Source organism: Chroicocephalus ridibundus, chromosome 2, assembly GCF_963924245.1.
Source record: "Chroicocephalus ridibundus chromosome 2, bChrRid1.1, whole genome shotgun sequence".
In the NCBI taxonomy this organism is placed as follows: domain Eukaryota; kingdom Metazoa; phylum Chordata; class Aves; order Charadriiformes; family Laridae; genus Chroicocephalus; species Chroicocephalus ridibundus.
The window spans coordinates 118,976,983-118,994,623 of NC_086285.1; the positions used below are offsets into that span (position 1 = coordinate 118,976,983).

At 40.3% G+C, this 17,641-nt stretch overlaps 1 protein-coding gene across 9 annotated transcripts in view; it reads right to left on the reverse strand.

The window, feature by feature from the left end:
• ZNF521 (zinc finger protein 521) overlaps window positions 1-17,641 on the reverse strand; it is a 239,752-nt gene that overhangs the window by 13,547 nt on the left and 208,564 nt on the right. For all 9 annotated transcript variants that reach the window (XM_063326739.1, XM_063326747.1, XM_063326740.1 and 6 more), the window contains one exon: window positions 15,562-15,677. In XM_063326739.1, the coding sequence (XP_063182809.1) occupies window positions 15,562-15,677 (116 nt within the window). The remainder of the gene's footprint in view (window positions 1-15,561; window positions 15,678-17,641) is intronic.

Here is a 17,641-nt window from a genome sequence, read left to right on the forward strand (position 1 = left end):
TTCAAAGGTAAGCTATAAACAAGTACACACAGCAACAGTGCCATGCATAAAGGGGCAGGCAACAGGAGGCCTGCTTTCTAATCAGCCCTCAAAGGAACCTGCCACACAGAAGTGGCACTTATTCTAATTTAAAGCTCTCACAGTTACTTTACCTTGGCAAAATTTATAAACTAATAACTTCAGTAAACAGACTGGCACTCCAAACAGAAAAACAAAACCAACACAACAGTTCAGGCCCGCAGAGAAAGCAGCTTTCCCAGACAGGTACTGACTTCCACAATGAGATAAAACATTTGTTTGGGGGCTACTCTTACAGTCCCTGATGTTCAGTAACAGTTCTGTACCACCCCATTAGATCTCTACTATCGCTTCACCGTGGTCTGTAGTCTATTGTCCCTGCAAATCTTTTCAGCATCTTAAGGCATTTTACACACCTGTATATTTGTGTTCTGGTAATCTCAACCAAAGAAATATTTCTGGATTTGAAAGAACCCTACTCTGGGTCTATGGCTTCCCTTAAAATGTCATTAAATTGCCATGGCAATCTGATTTCAATACATCAGTTTAAAAACATATTTAGTATTTGCAATTAAAGCTCATGTTCTTACTCATCTCTATTATTTTTGCTTCTCAGTAACTGTTAAAAATTACAATAATTATACTGTTCTCCATTTACGTACATGAAGAAAAAAAAGAAAACCAGAAAGCAATAATAGGGGTTAAGCAGAAAATCTCAGTAATACGTGCAGCACAATATTGGAATTTTTTGTGTTATACCCTAAAACACACCACTTTGTAGAAAGTTCCTCTCCAAATCAAAGCACTACTACAGTAAAACAACTGCAGGCAAAATTTCTAAGACACAATGCAGTTTGTGTCAGAACGCTCATCACTTCAGGCTGACCTGTCAAACTATCTCGGGGAACATGGTAAAAAGGCAAATCTGCAAGTTGGTAAGAAACTTCTGAATGATAAAAAGTATGCGTTGCCGCAAACCACAGAACGCTGTGCAGTGTTAACTGAGCTGCACTGACGTTTACAGCAGATGTCTGTCCCTTCCTACTGCTTACAGGCACACCTGCTCGGGCTGTGCTCCTAAGACCACTGAGAGGGAGCCAACATTTTGAAGCCTGAACAGAAGGAACCAAATAAATAAAAAATTTGTGCTCAGATGAGTGATGTGGAATAGAGATCAGAATTTAGTACTATACACAGATACCTGCTATCAGCAATAAAGCTATGTCGTAAATTTGATACAGGTGAAGTCAGCAAGATGACATTTTTGAACCTTGACAGGCAATTTCTGGCAGTTACGTTTTCAGGGGATTCTCAACACTTTGCAGAATCCGACCCCCGCACCCAACCCCTTTCCTCAGGGGACCCAGTATGGTCTCAAGGTACCTCTTTATAGGCATCAGGGATTAACATTTTGGCCACAGGGCTTTTCCGGAAGCTAACACAGTTGTCAAGACAGTCTACAGAACTCACCAGAGAATCATTTCTATGGGTTTTTGAAACCCCTAGAATTTCATAGATATGAAACCTTATATTTTCATAGATATATTTCTCTATTAATTTCTGCACAACGGTCCAACATCTGCAGAGACTTATCATTCTCTGCTAAATTGTATATATTTTCAGACTAACTCCTGTACAGCCACTGTATATTTTTGTGAATCCATGCTGCCTAGACATTCAAATCTTGGGCCGCCATAGTCCTCAGTGCACGTTAAAGCGTTCATAAGGCTGCCCGAATTTATGCTAGCTCATCATAACCCCCACGGGATTGATGTATCAATTAGAAATCCCTGGAATTCATCAGAGTCTGAGACACGTCTGTGAGGACCAAAAGGGAGTGATATAGAACCAGCCAGCAAAATAAACAGGAATTGCTGCGTACTGAGGGAATCCTTGGCTGTCTGACTAAGGTACCTTTTATACTGGCAGGGGATGCAAATTGGAGCCCGAGGATCTGCACTTTCATTTTCAAAGCACTTTGCAAACATCAACCACTTCACCTTCACACCATTGCTGCGAGGGAAGTAAATATGTACAGTTCCAGCATCCTCTGTTTTCTAGAGGTGCAAAGAAGCACGGGGCATTTTTACAGCCACAGCCTGTGTTCACGCACAAAAGGGAGCTTTTGACAACCTCTTCCTTCGTGGGCAAACGAGTTTCCCAAGGCCACCGAGGGAATTGGTGGCAGAACAGGGATTACCGGAGAGATCCTGCTACCCAGCCCGGTGCTAAATCCACCCTGCCTCCCCTGCAACACACCAAAGCAACTTGCTGTATTCCAGCTGTACACTGCTTTGCTGTAGAGGACAGATTACTGCATGTCATCCTCTATAATCTCTCCTGTAAGAAGGATTCTACACGCTTCCCGGGGACCCCCTCCCCCCGCCTTCGCTTCCCCCCACAAATGGTGGCAAGGTTGGAGACAAGTTGTTTTCTCAAGGCTGAGATTAAAAATGGCTCTGTGTTTTGCTAAGCATTCCTCTGAAGCATGGGCAGCGCGTGCGTGTGTGTCTGAAAACGACCCCAATGAAAGGAAGGAATGAGAGATGCTAAACAATGCTGCGCAAAGTTGCAGACTGTTCGGCTACAGGCCAGAAAATGAATCCAATTTTTCATTCTGTCATTATAAATATTTCAGTGCAAATGGTACTGATTTTCTGCAACTGTGGTTAAGCAAAGGGCCTCCGAGTGAATATTTAAGAAAAAAAAAAAAAAAAAAAGGAAGAGGGAAGGGAAAAAAGAAAAAGAAAGGTGGGGGGGGCGAAATTAAGGTTAGCAACCAATTAATTTCAAACTTTCCATGTAAAAGATTCTGGAAAAAATTCTACAGTGATGCAGCGTGTGACTCAAAGAAGGAGGAAAAAAAACATTTACTCTGCTCTTCTTCTGACAGTTTCTCATAAAATATCTGCAGTCCATCTATCTTTTAGTACTCCAGGCTCCTCTGGAGAGCAGAAAATAGTAGTTTAAAGCTCACTTCAGTGCCAGTCTGCGGGAGATTGCTTTCCACAGGACCCCTGCTGATGGAGGCCTAGGGGAAGAGGCCCAGGAGTTATTCAATCAGTCCAAGGCTCTGGGGCGGCCGGGGCTCCTTTGAGGGCTGATTATAAAGCTGCCCTCCTGTTGCCTGCCTCCGAACAGAACGAAATGAGCAGCCTCTTGCTGAGCAGATTCTGCAAGAAGGAATTTCACCTGTCATGGAGTTTGTCAGAATTTCAGGATTTATCTTGGTGCAAAATTAATAAAATACCAACTAGGATTTCAGCCTGACTACTCAGCTGTGTCATCTCAAAGTGATCTTTCACCTAAGAAAACCTGGACACGGAGCTACTGAAGTCATTCTTGCCCTACTTTTGCTCGGGAGCTTCGGCAAGATGCTATGACTGAATAATGAAACGATTAGAGGTGGATTTCTTGACAATTACACCCAACGTCAAGTGCTGGGTGGGTGCTACCGTCCTAACGTGTGACCTTCCACCTTACTTCTGTGGTTCCTAAATCTCCCTGGAATAAGCTAGGAATCTGAAATAGAAAAAGATCATTTCTGCAGTTTATAACCTAGTAGGTCCCTTACGGCAGCACATCTGTTAAGTTCATACACTGGTATTCCAGGTCTGGATTTGATTTATAAGTTTTAAAGGAATACAAACAATAGACTACATAAGATTACATTCAGTGAAACACTGCAAATTAATATTGCCGTGACAGTCAAGTACACGGTCTTTTAACCACATTCTGAGTCTAATATTGCGGTAAGATGCCAGGTTGATAAAGCATCATCTCAAACCTCTGTGAACCGAGTTCAGTTCTTTCGAAGCTAGACAGTCTCACCGGTCTTCTGACAGTGCCTTACAGCAATAATAATAATAATAAAAAATCTTCGTACACTACCTATTTAAGTAAGATTGCGCTAGCTTATAGCACTGGGTCACATGAATTTCAAGTCTCGGGTAGCATAGAAGCAATTAACTTGCAGCCTTCAAGAGAGCTTTTCAGATAAAAGAGGAGATCGACTCGTAGAAAATAAAATAGTTGTCAGCTAAGCCAGCTGATGGGTAAATAAATATTATTCAATTTACAATGCCATTGGTTCGGATCTTGACAGGGAGAAACAGAGATCCACGGTACCAAGAAACAGCAAAATATGCCCAGATTGGGAACAAAGATGAATTTGCCATCAATAGCTCTTACCCTACATTGTGGCAATTCCTATGCACTGTTCAAAGCTGTTTGCTGTTTGAAGTAACAAATCTAACTTTCTGTCTATTTGCTCGTCAGCGTTTTCTAACCAGAGCTTAAAACAAATGGTAACATATCCCTTTCCTACCTCCTCACCTTTTAAATGACAATTCAACATTAATACACATCATAAAGCCACCTTTACCAGGCAGTAGTAGTCTGACAGTTTTAACACCAAGAGATCTCAGAGTAAAGAGAGAGAGAGAAAGCACGCAAGTGAATGCACAGATGGTGGGAGGGGACACAGGGTGCTCTCAGCAGGCTACAGTAGAGATGCATTAACTCCACAGAGGGATAAGGGCTTCCCACCAGTACAGTCATGAATTATAACTGAGCATGGGAGTGAGTTCTTAGTGCCTGTCTCACAGCAAATATACTGTTCCATTTTCCTGCACAATCACCTTTCACCTTTACAAACGCACAGCAAAGCAAAATGCACCACTAATATTTAGCAATATCACAGGTTCTTTATAGAACATAGCACACACCTACGCACACAAAGTATGGGGAGGAAGCCGAGTATTCACTGACACAGGGTATCCTCAAGCAGATTTACACACCCATGATCAGTGCCTGTGTCTAGCGGTTCTGCTGCAACATGAGACTATAACAATACAGACAAACAACTAAAGCTGCATGAAGAAATGTGTGTAACTCAGCAGTATCGGTTCGCAAGAACTGAATCATCTCTCTCTCTCTCGTTCCTTGTTAACAGGGTGGAGGACACTCAATTTCAGCTTTCAACACAAAGGAAGCTCAACTTTAAAAAAAATAATCATGAGGGCCTGCAAAAATCCACTCTTTTGCCATCCAAAATTGTATTCCAACCTCAGTTCGATCAAACCCTGGTGAACCTGACCCCAATAGCAGGTAGAAAAGCTAAACCTGAAAGCTGTTCCTCCTGGCTGGGGTTTTGTAATGAACAGCTCCAGTTGTGTAGCCATCTGCGTCTGAGTCTTTTTGACTAATGTTTGGAATGGAGCAATCTAGCGATGCTGTTTTTTTCCCTCCACTCAAAAATAAAAAAGGAAAAAAAAGGAAAATAATTAAAAAAAAATAAAGAAGAAGGAAATTCACCACTTTGGAGCCAAGATTGCTGTTTACTGGAGTTTCCTGGATGTGTCTCTCTATGAATCACTGACCACACCTTGTTTTCACAAACTATCTGCACCTCCTCCCTCGGGGAATTCATCCCCTCCCAACTTTCCTCCTACTCAATGAACATATCAATGGAGAAAACTTGTTATTTTAGGCAGCTGAAAATTTGACCAATTTTAAAGGATTCATTTACGATGCCTTTCACTTTCGTTTAAATCCTCAGTGTTCCTGTTCTAAATGACAGCACCGCAAGCACTGCTTTTAAGCACTATTCATCTTGCCTACCACATCTCAGCCTTTCACACAGAAAGGCTGCTCTCTCTCCAACAATGGAGCCTTACTCCTTTATAGCTTGAGGGCAGAGACTGTTACTAGCTGTAGACTTGCTGCAAATATCACAATAAAGGATACAAATGTGAATTTCTCTTAAAATACGGGTTCAGCTCTGGAGGTATCTTGCTTTAGAAAACTCTGTCAAGAGCAAACAATATATCTTTCTCCAAAATGCACAGCAGCCACCCAGCTGAAACAGTTTTTCCAAACGATCTAACGTGTCAATGGAATCGGGATGCTTGTGAATTTTATACTTTTCCCCACTTTGGGTCTCTAATCGATATTTTAGCTTCCTTCACACTTAATCTTGGTTCAGCAGCATGTCTTGGGGAACATTAAAAACCAAAGAACAAACGCCCCCCACCCCCTCCAAATCCCTGGAGTCTGAGGAGATGCAGGGCTACCTAGCTGAGCTCTGTGATGGAAGAAGGTAGTGTTCAGACTACAGATCTTAAGAGGTGGCAGGTTTGCTGCTACAGAGCCCCTCTACCTATGCTTTGGTACACCCAAACCACAGAGGGGTGAGGATGCTGGGGAATATGGGGGGCCATGGCAACCTTCTGCCAGTGCTGTGGAGGGAAAAGGGGGCAGACCTCGAGTGGCAAACTTTCAGTGGTAACGTTGTGCCATTACTCGTTGGGAAACTGCAGGACCAGTGGAGAGTGGAGCCAGGAATGAGGAGCTTAATCATGGAGATGGAGTGAGGGGGGCCAGCAGCGGGGTGGGGGGAAGGGAGGCAGATTTGCAGAACTGGCCATGAAGCTCCTCAGTACACCATAGCTGGATGCTTCATAAAGTCACACTGATGGCAGTCCCGGAGATGGCCATCTGTTGTCAGCTCTGGGCCAGATGAAAGATAATATAACGGCAGCTACTGGTAGCTAACAGCAGGGCAGTTGTAGGAAGGAATGCGTCCTAGAATGAAGAAGTGGTGCTTCCTGTTTAGCACAGAAAATCAGTCATCGATATCAACTACATTAGCAAGAAATTAATGGATAGACAATTAAGAGAACTGAACTGATCTACCAAGGAAATTATTCAAATGCAAACAGAGTGCTTATTTCTTCTGCTTACTCCAGGTGTATGAGCCAACTGATCTGACTAATGGCAAGGTGTAGGCTGAAACGTTCAGGGCACAGATGATAAAACCTCATTTTCTGCAAAGGGCAGAATTCCATTTCTAATGATTATTTGTGGGTCAGGGAATACATTTACTGCTTTCCCTGCCCTCAGTCTACAACAGGACTCCCTGATGTTCACAGAGGTTTCTACAAGGACTGAGGGTAGAAATTGGCCTTTATGTAATAACTGAACTTCCCCTTTATTATTATCATGATTTATTTTTACAAGTGCCTTATCATTATTATCAGCATCACTCAGCAGAAAAATGTTTGCCTTCCCAAGCACTATTATTTCTATCGTGTTTCTTTCTTTGCCCCATAATCTCTTCTCTACTTCTCTTCTACTCCTTTGCCTTTCGTTTCCTTCTTCTTCTGCATTTCTGTGCATTTTTTCTTTCTGCAGCAACTTCTGATTTGCTTTTTTAGGCTGAAATCTCGCACATTTCGCTGTTCAATTTGCTAAAACAATCAGAAATCATGATGTTAATGTTGACATGTAATGTCAGTGATATGCTTCAGAGTCAACACTTACTTAAAAAGACAAAGGAACAGTGGAGCTTATATTCTGATTGCCATGGTTTCATGTGCTTTCAGACCAGAGACAACAAATTCATTTAATATATTTACGTGACACAGTCTTTGCAGTCACAAAGATTACGAACTGTACTTTATTACCTGATTCTGCAGAATCTATTTAACGTTGACCATACAAGGCAATAAGGAGAACAGATCCAAAGTATGGGTTAATCTTTTTTGCTGCTACTGATATATTTTTTTTTAAATAGATACCTATATTTTACAAAAAGAATCCAGGCATACAAGACCATAAACAGGAAGGAGTAGGCAAACTAGGAACATATATTCAAGCACATACACATGTGGGCATGACTCTATCCCCCTTGAAAGAGAAGGAATATATATTTTTGCTTATTTTTGTATGGGTACTTTGTGGGTGTAGCTTGGTACTTATTTTGGACAGTATATTTAGCTTCCAATTCTTTGCCATTTTACTGTTCCTTAAATATGAATTCCTTTTCAAGATTAAAATGGTTTATTTAAAGGCACTATTCATCACTTAACTGCTACGCTATCTTTGTCAATTAATTCTTAATTTCATCAATAATATCACTCAAGTATCTGAAAAAACAAACCCATAATTGTGATACAATTGGTCCAGAAATTTAAGGAACATTCTCTCAGGAAATATATAAGGGATGTTATGAACACACTGTTTCCTGCTTATTTACAGGAAAAAGTGCGGAAAGTTTCACAGGCTGACTGTTGCATGTAGAGTTAGAAGTATATGGAGTACGTGGAGACAAGTAAGAACCGTTAATACTAAGCCCATCTTTGTCGAGCACTATCTAGTGAAATCAAAATGGTCCCTGAAAAACTCTGCCACTTTGGGCTTGGTGGGCTTTGCAATGTGCTATAAATATTCATGAACAAACGAAGTACCCACAAGGAGTGTTTACATTTGAATAAGCCAATCAAAGGACAGTGAACTCACAAGCTCCAAACCTGGAAATTTCTTATTTAGAAAAGAATTACCGCATGAAAACCTGATATGGCCGTAACACCCCTTAATTCCCAGGAGGGAAGAGACACTGGAAGGGAATTCAAAGTTGTTTTTTTTTTTTTGGTATTTAAACTTTGTTTGACATTGAAGCAAAAGACTTGCAGGGGAAACACTTTGAAGGGATGTCCTTAAAGAGCTAATGCATGAGTGCCTCCACCATGCTTCTCTTGATTGCCTTTTTGAGAAAATTTGCAAAGAAAATAATTCTCCCTTCTAGGGAAAGAAGTCTCAAATCTCAGGAACACAAGCCTGCATTTCTTAAATCTTGGAAGACATGGAAAAATACTCAGTGCACCTACTGGTGCACACTAATATCCATATATCTATCTGAAACAGAAAGCACAGTAAGGGTTTAGGAAAAGGAAAGCACTCTAACTAATAATACTTGCAATGCATGCAGCTCTATCTAGTTCCCTCAAAACATAAGCATTAATTACAACCCTAGTATCTCTGGCACGCATATTATTATCATCATCCTCACTCAGGAGATGGAGAAGATGCATGTTTAAGTGGAGCAAGTTAGTACCAGACCTTGCAACTGAATCCATCTCTCCTGACTCCTAGGCATTTGCTCTGACAAAAGCAACCTGATTGCCTGCTAAGGGCTAAGGCCAACGTTACTGAATGTGGCGCCTGTATTTAAGCATCAAAGGTGTTTTGCTGAGACCTTAAACGAAGCTATGGCTGCTCAGCACCTATGCTTTTATCGAGGTTCCTATCTCCAGGCATTTATGACCTGATTTCCTGATGTACTCAGCACCAGCATCTTGCACTGGCCTTAACTGCAGCTGGAGGTGCTCAGCACCCTCTCAGAAATAGGCCATTGAGTTTGAAAATGTTGGCCTAAAGCTTTGATTGTTAATTGGATTTCAGGTAGGCTTCTTTTTAAGAAGAGCTGACAAAGTTATTCCCTGCTGGCTCCTGGCCTTTGGGGCCTAGAAAGCCAGCATCTATGTTCCACTCCTCACCCCAAGAGTTTGGGGACCTAGAAACGCCAGAACTAATCTCCTATTTCACTTAAAAAAATGTTTTGAGGCCTTTTCTTTGTGAAGAAAACATCCTTGAAAATCTAACTTCACCTGCAGGTTTGAAAGTTTTGTCCCTGTTTTTGTGTAAAGAGTATAAATTATTCCTGGTCTCCCCTGCTGTCATGGAAGGCTCGCCGTTGGGACCCACGTGATACACAGACTCAACTACTGTGGGGGCCTTGGCAAAACAATCCTATACGGAGGTAGTGGGGCCACTGCTGCTATGGCTGATGCTGTTCCCACACCAATCTCTTTCCCAGCTGGCCCCAGAAGGCCTCTGCCACAAGGAGACAACCCCAGCCCAGGTTAATTAGCAGTTTTCTCTAGCTGACCCCCAAATGAGAGAATATAGTGTTTGAATCCCAGCTCTGCTACTGTATCCACTAAAGCTCTCAGTCAAATCTTTTAGTTCTTGAAATAGCCTAGAGCTTGCTTAGTTCTGCTACGGCTCATGTCAAGGGCCATTTAAAAATGTTGAGGCCATTAAAGGCTGTTTTAAAATGTTGAGGTCTTTGGGAGCATTTTATAATGCAGAGATCTTTGAAAAGTTTAACCCTTAAAGAAATGAGGAAGAAACTGGGAGATTATCTTCAACAGTGCTAAAATCAGAACACGAAAATGTTAAAACTGGACATCCAGAGAGGGACATATGTAGCATAAAGCTACATAAAACTTCTGGAGACCCTTCTATGCTGCCTCTGCCCTGCTCTGCTTCAGCTGCTTGCACTGGGAGCTGAGAATGTTCTCCTGCTGTTTTAAGTGACATGAGTAACATCTGCTATGAGTGCTTCATTCTTTCTTTCATCCTTTCCCTGGGGAAGGAACTGTGTATTTCGTTTTGGAAGAGCACTGTTGTTGTGGGTTGGGGTTTTGGGGAAGATTTGGAAATCTACATGCAGGTTCATGTTTATATGAAAGAATACAAGAATACGAGACGCCTCTGGCACCTCTAGGTGCACTGTACTCTTAAAAGCAGAAGTCGAGGACATTCATGGTAATACTTAACTGCTGTGGAAGTCTGTTCCATGCTCCCAGGCCAGCCTGTGAGAAAGTTGTAGCTCCTGTGCAAACAAACTTCAGCTCTTTGATAAAAACACTCACAAAGCAGGGCTGTCAACTCCCATGTTGTTACCGAATGGGAAGAACTTCTTAGGTGATACCTGAGATGTTCTGGACCCAGTCCACCAAGAATATTAAGGATTGAGTCTTAGAGCACAACTGGACATGTAGGAAGGCAGTGCACACGTCAAGAGAGCAGGCTGAATATGCTTCTGGTCTCCTTTGCTGCTGAGGAACAGTGCTGCAGCTCTTTGTATTAGCTGGAATGATGATGGCTTTATGCCCAAGTATTCTGCACTGATGGAGTCCAGACGGGAAGCAGCAAGGGCGTGAATCACTGAGGCCAGGTCCCTTTTGAACAGGATGGGAAGCAACTGCTGATCCAATTATTTCTTGCCCTAGTTTTTATGTCTGTAAAGTGGGGACACTTAACTACCTCAGGGGCAACTAATTATTAGTCACAAAATGTTAAGTAAATGCTCTAATTGACCAAAAAGAGATATAATTTTTGTACTGGGCAAAATGGTCCTGAGAGGTCATGTAATCTTGGCTAGTATCGTATTCAGAACTAACTATCATCACTGATAAAACACTGACAAAACCTGTACAATTATTCAGCAATTCTACTGGACATTGGTACCTCTCTGACCCAACAACATCTAAAAAAAAAGAATCTAAAATAAATCCATTCACTCTGGGTAAAACCCCACAAGAATGTCTCATTCCTTCCCGCTAACATCATGATATATTGTGTTGACTACGGAAGTAACACTAAGACTGGAAATACAAAAGGAATGGCTACTCCTCATCAGGGACAAGGGAAGCACAAACACCCGTTCAAACATTTAAGCCTAAATCCAAAGACTAAGGCAAAAGAAACAGGCACTGGAAACAGCATGAGGACAAGAAAGGGCAATTCTAATAGGCACAAATTGCTTTATCATAATTTAATGAAAATACATTATTAAGTTAAATTAGCGATACGTTCCTTTACTTCCTTATTAATTAAAAGTTCAGTATTATGGACGATGGATGGAGAAGACCACCCTGCACAGAGAACTGTATGGTTCATACTCGGGTGTTCAGTTAGAAGAGTTTCAACTTTTGGGAGACATCTAGGCACCCTATAAATACACCTACCATGCAGCTTCCTTATCCTTTACCTACATGGGATATATTTCTGATTTTAAAGATCGTTACAAGCCTATTTCTGAAAAGCCCTTATTATATTAATCATGTCTTATTCAAAGCTTCCCATTCTTAAGAATGAACATTTTTAGGGACATACTTTTTCAGCTCCCTTTCAGAAGTGCAAATACACCACATAGCCTTTTGAACATGTAAGTATGAAAATTCACAACTCGGAACACTCTTAAAACATACACTTGTAACTGTTACAGAAGGATTCCATTTGCTTCCTTTCTGTAGAGGTAGTATCTCCAAAAATTTAAAGCTGTTTCAATAGCTATGGAGCACAAAGCCATTTAAAGTAAGCGTCAAAGGGGGGAGAAGGGTGAGCTATGGAGATGATCCTAAAACAAAGTGCAAATTTCTGTAAAATCTCATTATTTCAACTTAAAGGTTGAGTAATACATTGCAGGTTTGATTTTCAGGACTGCTCATTTACTCTGTGCTGACCCGAACGTGGTCCTACGGGATTGTCCTGCATTCCTAACGGGGCTCTGCAGTGAAATCATGAAAACCTCTAAAGAGAGTCCTACTTGTTTTTTGCATTGAGAAGACTGGTAAGGAGGGGCGGTAACTTCCCCAAAGTGACATGAATGTAGTATGTAGAGATTCTTATGTTCCTATAGCCTATTCTTCCTGACACAGGAGTCAGAAAATGCTAAGCAAAGAATCGCGCTGGGCCAAACACCAAGTTAAGCATCATTATAATCCATTTATTTTGTGTATCCCTGAATTCATTCCCTTTAATTATCAGCTGTACTATATGTGTGGCTAAGGCTTCTATGCTATTGTGTTCTGCTCTGCTCTACCTTGTTCATGTTCTTACTCTGCCCTACAGCCACGGAGTGCTGTCTGTGGCTTCTAATCTGAGATGATTAGCATCTCTCGTGCATGGGAGATGCACTTTAGATGCATGTTTAAATTAAAACCAAGGAACCATTCCTGATAGAGAGAATAAATACACTGTTATGCTGCAAGCCCTAACACAAACCACGGTAATGTGAAAGGATAGAGAAACATAACCTGGAGGCTAGTTGCCGAAGATTCCAGTGCTTCAGCTGGTAGAGAGCCTGAACAAAGCGATGCCTCGTAGAATAGGTTTTAAATGAGAATGGTCTTGAGATCAATGTATTTTCAGTAAAAGCAGACTCCAAGGGTCTGTATCTACTGCTCTGCCTAAGTGCTTTGCTGCCCTTTCACCAGCCTGGGTAGATAACTGGAGGTGAGAGCAGAAAGTCAGTGATCCCAACAAATAAATGCAAATGGCATGATGGTATTGCATTTTTTTAAACACAACGCATTCTCAAACGGGGTGGGCCTTCCCAAGTTAATTAAAATAATAAACATAACGAATTAAGTGACTAAGAAAATGAATACCTTTTCCTTTTTGCAAGTGTAGATAAGCCAGGGAGAGGCTGCCTCTAAGGGTGTTGACATGTGGTCTGTTAAGAGACTTCTGCAGCACGGAACAACCAACACACTGATTGTCACCTACCCAATGTAGAGCATAATTTATTTCTCTGTAGCAACATCCTTTTGTGCCCTTCACTAGAAAACCACATGCCTCAGTTATGTTCAAGTTTTAATGAACTAGGCTTAGATGGAGAGAGCAAAATCTTGCCCTCAGTCTTGGGCACGAATGAATTTTGAATGGAAAAACATATGGTTTTATTATAATAAAAAAGCTGAAATCAGCTGCTTGGCATTCCATGTATTTTGAAACAACAGCATATTTTAGGGGAGACAGACTAGTAAGGAGGTGACTGTACATGTCACAACTACACCTGGATGTCTATATATTTTGCATCTTCAGAATCCAGTAACCTATTCTGCCTTTTTAAAACCCAATCTGAATTCTGCTGTTAAAACTAATTTCTATCCTCTTGTTCCTGTTACTTTCTTTTCATAGTTGTATTTTGCATACCTGCTCCTTCTCTCTTGTTGAGTTTGGGCTTTGTTTTGGTTTTTTCTTTTCTTTTTTTTTTTTTCCTCCTATTGGTCTTTCTTCCCTAACAACGTTTCTTTTCTCTTTCCAGAAACTGCTCATGTCCCTACTTCTCCCTACTTCCTCATTTTGATTAAGCAGTGACGACAACAGAATTTGTGAAAATCGGTAAGCCAAAAATATTTTAAACAATTTTTCCTCAAAAAGCAATTTCACCTTATTGGAAACACTTTGCAAAAAACCCCAACAAGTATTTTGACCAAAAAAAGCAAAGAAAATGATTCCACTAAAAAACATGCTGTGAAAGAAACACATACAGCAAAATCAGTTTCTGACCTTTCCTCATTCCACGCAGTTTCTCCTTTATTTTTCCCACAAGTCCAATAACTTTCTACACAACCCAGATAATTTTCTGATTTCAAAATTCAATCTTGCCTCTTTCTGTCCATCACTATGTATGAGTGTCTTTTTCCCTAAATGTCAAACTTTTTATTTTCTTTTCCTTATCCTCCTCTTCCACTTTGGGTCAGAGCTTGCATGCAATACCTGATATGGGCAGTAAATGAAACAGATCTGGGTCTATTAAAAACAGGAGAGAGATACAGCATGGGCACCTTGGAGCGTTGCAGGTACGTTACTGCAGGTACTACAGGAGTTCCCATGACCTAGGGGTCCACTGAGAAAAAGGTAGGGAAGGCTATGAGAAAGGCTTTATTCCTATTGTTTTCATGCAGGAAGAAATTAGGAAAGAGAAAATGCAGTGGAATCGATAGAAATACCAATCTCAGACACGCAATGAATTCATGCATGGTTTAAATGCTCTGGTTTCTTTTTTCGCCAAAGAAATATTTCATATTGTCATGCCAAACATTAATATCAGGTTGTCAGCGTGTAAAACCTCCAGTAAGTGAAATACTAAATGGGCACATGTGCGCACGTGCCTCACTAGCCTTTTGCCTCTGTTGGTGAGGTTAAATCCAGCTCTGGTCTAAAGCAAAATGACTTGTGGACACCTCAGTCAGAGGAAATGGGGGCCCATGCTATAAAAAAATACTGAAAAATCTCAAGTACTGAAAAATCTCTTCATTCCAAACAATGGCTGACAGCGTAGGAAAGGCCTGACTTGTACAAATACCTCTCCTTGCTCCATGCCTATAGACCATCAGAGACTCTGAATTTTTTTCCTTTGTCAACCTATCTTAATACCTCAATATAAACTAAAATAATTTAGAAACAATCTTCTGCTGCTGTCTCAAAGTGTAACACCACATCAGGAATAACACACCACTACTTCTCACTGCAAGACAAGCACTGCAGAATGTTATTATATAGTAAATAATCCGTTCATCCATAATGTTTTCAGATCTTGTTCAACATTTATTTCTTCTTCTCTGTCCTTTTGTACCATTAGTAAATGGTACAAGTCTGACAAGAGCACACAAGAAGACACTGTACCATTCATTTGACCCTATAATTTTTTTTTCCCCACCAAGTTAGTATTTATGGGAAATGGCCAGCAGGTAAACTAAGATAAATTCTGTCTACTTCCACCCTCCTCCCATCCTTACACTCCTACTTCAGTGCTTAGCTTTTCACATTTAGAGACAAAAGAATACACTTATTCTCCACTTCACTGCTTGAGTAAATATTTTATGGATATCAAACAGAAGAATAGGATGCCCATTTCTCTCTCCTCAAGAATATGTTGAGCTGCAACAACCTACAGAGCGAGAACCCAAAGGTGGCTCCCGAAATTCAGGTCTGTACCAGGTGGCTTTCTGCCAGCACCTTTTTGAAGCAGCATGGGTGGAATCACCTGCGATTTCTCTTGTCCTTCCCTCATTCGCATCCTGATGATGAGCAACTATCAGAGGAGGTCATGGCAAGTAAAGCTCTGAGCTCAGCTATCAAACACACAATGTTATTATAACCCCCAGGTAACAAGTGTGGTACCTGCAGCTCTGTTTGGAAGAAGAACTTCTGTGGACACTGTGTGCAGTCATAGATCTTGTCCTCTTGTCCATGGGCTGAGAAAATATGCTGCTGCAACTTGTTTGCTTGGACAAACACTGAAATATCAGACAAACAACAAGCTTTTCATTATTTCATATTGCAAGTGAAGAGGTTTTTATAAACAACTTCCCATTAACACTCAGCAATTCCAAGAGGTAAAATTAGGCTGGCGCACTCTGATTTTGCATTACGCTTTTGCTATAATGGGTACCAACGAACGCTTATTTATCTACAAAGTGTGATCCTTCTTCTAAAATGAATGAATGGAAACAGATGCCTGGTTTAAAACAAAACAAAACAAAACAAAGAAAAACCAAAGAAAAAAAAGACCCTAACAGGACAACCAATGAAGATTTCAGATTTAAAGAATTTAAAAATGCCATTTTCTCTTCAAAATTATTTCTTCATGCTTACTGCACTCTGATTGAACACGCACAAAACTTATTTCCTAGCAACCCACAGGTTTGAAAAGCATAGATGCCAAAGTCCTGTTTACTCTGTGTGCCTAAAGTTAACGCTAACAAACAGCTCTGTATTTAAATGTGTTAATGCTAAAAATTATATCCCACAGCTACACTGGGGCAATGTCTATAAATGTGAAACAGAACTGCAGGTAAATTCTCTTTGGATACTTTAAGATCAACTCTGCCTACACAGTGAATGCAAGGGTTTCAATAATATAAACATGTTCAATTTTAATGACTACAAAACAAGGCCCTAAGACTGTGTAACAGTTTACCTAGGAGACATACTATTAATAATTAAATTGTATATGCCAGAGGCAGTGTTTGGGTTGGCAGCACTGACTTCTGATGGATGCCTGGTGCACTGTGACCTAAAAAAGTTTGCATCTACAATATTAATCTGTATAGGCAGGGAAAGGATTTATTAAAGATGCTGGCATTTGACTTTGACTCCACTCCTAATCATTAAAATTATTCTAATTGCAAGGCAACAAAAAACATCAGAATATTGTTCTTCTGAGTCATACATTTTAATCACATTTCTCATTACCCCGAAAAAAAAAAAAAGATCAGATTCCATTTTCCATATAAAACTTATATTGGTGATTTTTACTTGTTAATATTCTAGCAAGACATGCTGAAATAATTTAATGGCACGTTGCTAATAAAACACCATTGTTTATGATTAATGCTCGGTGTCTATTTACCCCATCAGCAAAAAGGAAAAAAGTGTTTCACACAGATTGGAATCGACTTATCTCCATACTCTTTAAGACATTTTACAAGGCTACTGGCTCAAACATTAAAGGATTAATTTTATCAGGGATCTTGCTCACAAGGAGAACAGTCAGTGGGTACTCCTTACATATGCAAGTTTTTACACTGTGTTTACAACTCCCCCAAACTTGGAAATCAAAGGCCCATAGCATTACACTAAAAAAAGAACATGTCATCATTTGTACACAAAGACAAGGGAAAAAAAATTAGTATAATCAGTAATAAAACTAAAAAAAAAACCCCAAAACGCCTAACTGAAAGAATTATTGAACACAGATGCCTAACAGGCAAACTGTTTATGGGAGTACTATCCATGCTCAGACATTACTATGACAAGCTGTGCAGTGAAGATGAACTATGTATTTTTTTAATTTTATAACCCACAGAAATGTGTGAAACCTGAACACAGTGAGGTAATAATCATCACCAGCCACTGTATCCAAGAGATGAAAAAATCAGCTTTAATTTTCCTCTGTAGCATGTACTTAGGTTTTATTGGGAGGGGAGCTGCCAAACAAAGAGAAGTAAAATGAAGGTATTAAAGGGTCTATTTGCCTATCAATGAAAATCCTTCACTCCCATTAATGGAGAACAGAAACCTTGAATGGCTTCCAGAATTAGCATGCCATTGATGTGAGAATACCCAAAGTGTGTTTTGTCATGTTTGTGATTATCTTTGATTTTCATCTTGTAAAGCAAAATTGGGCATGTAAGCTACATATTAACGCTTATGTTTTAGGTTATCACTTTATGAAATGTTCTATTAAGAAGTCCTTAAA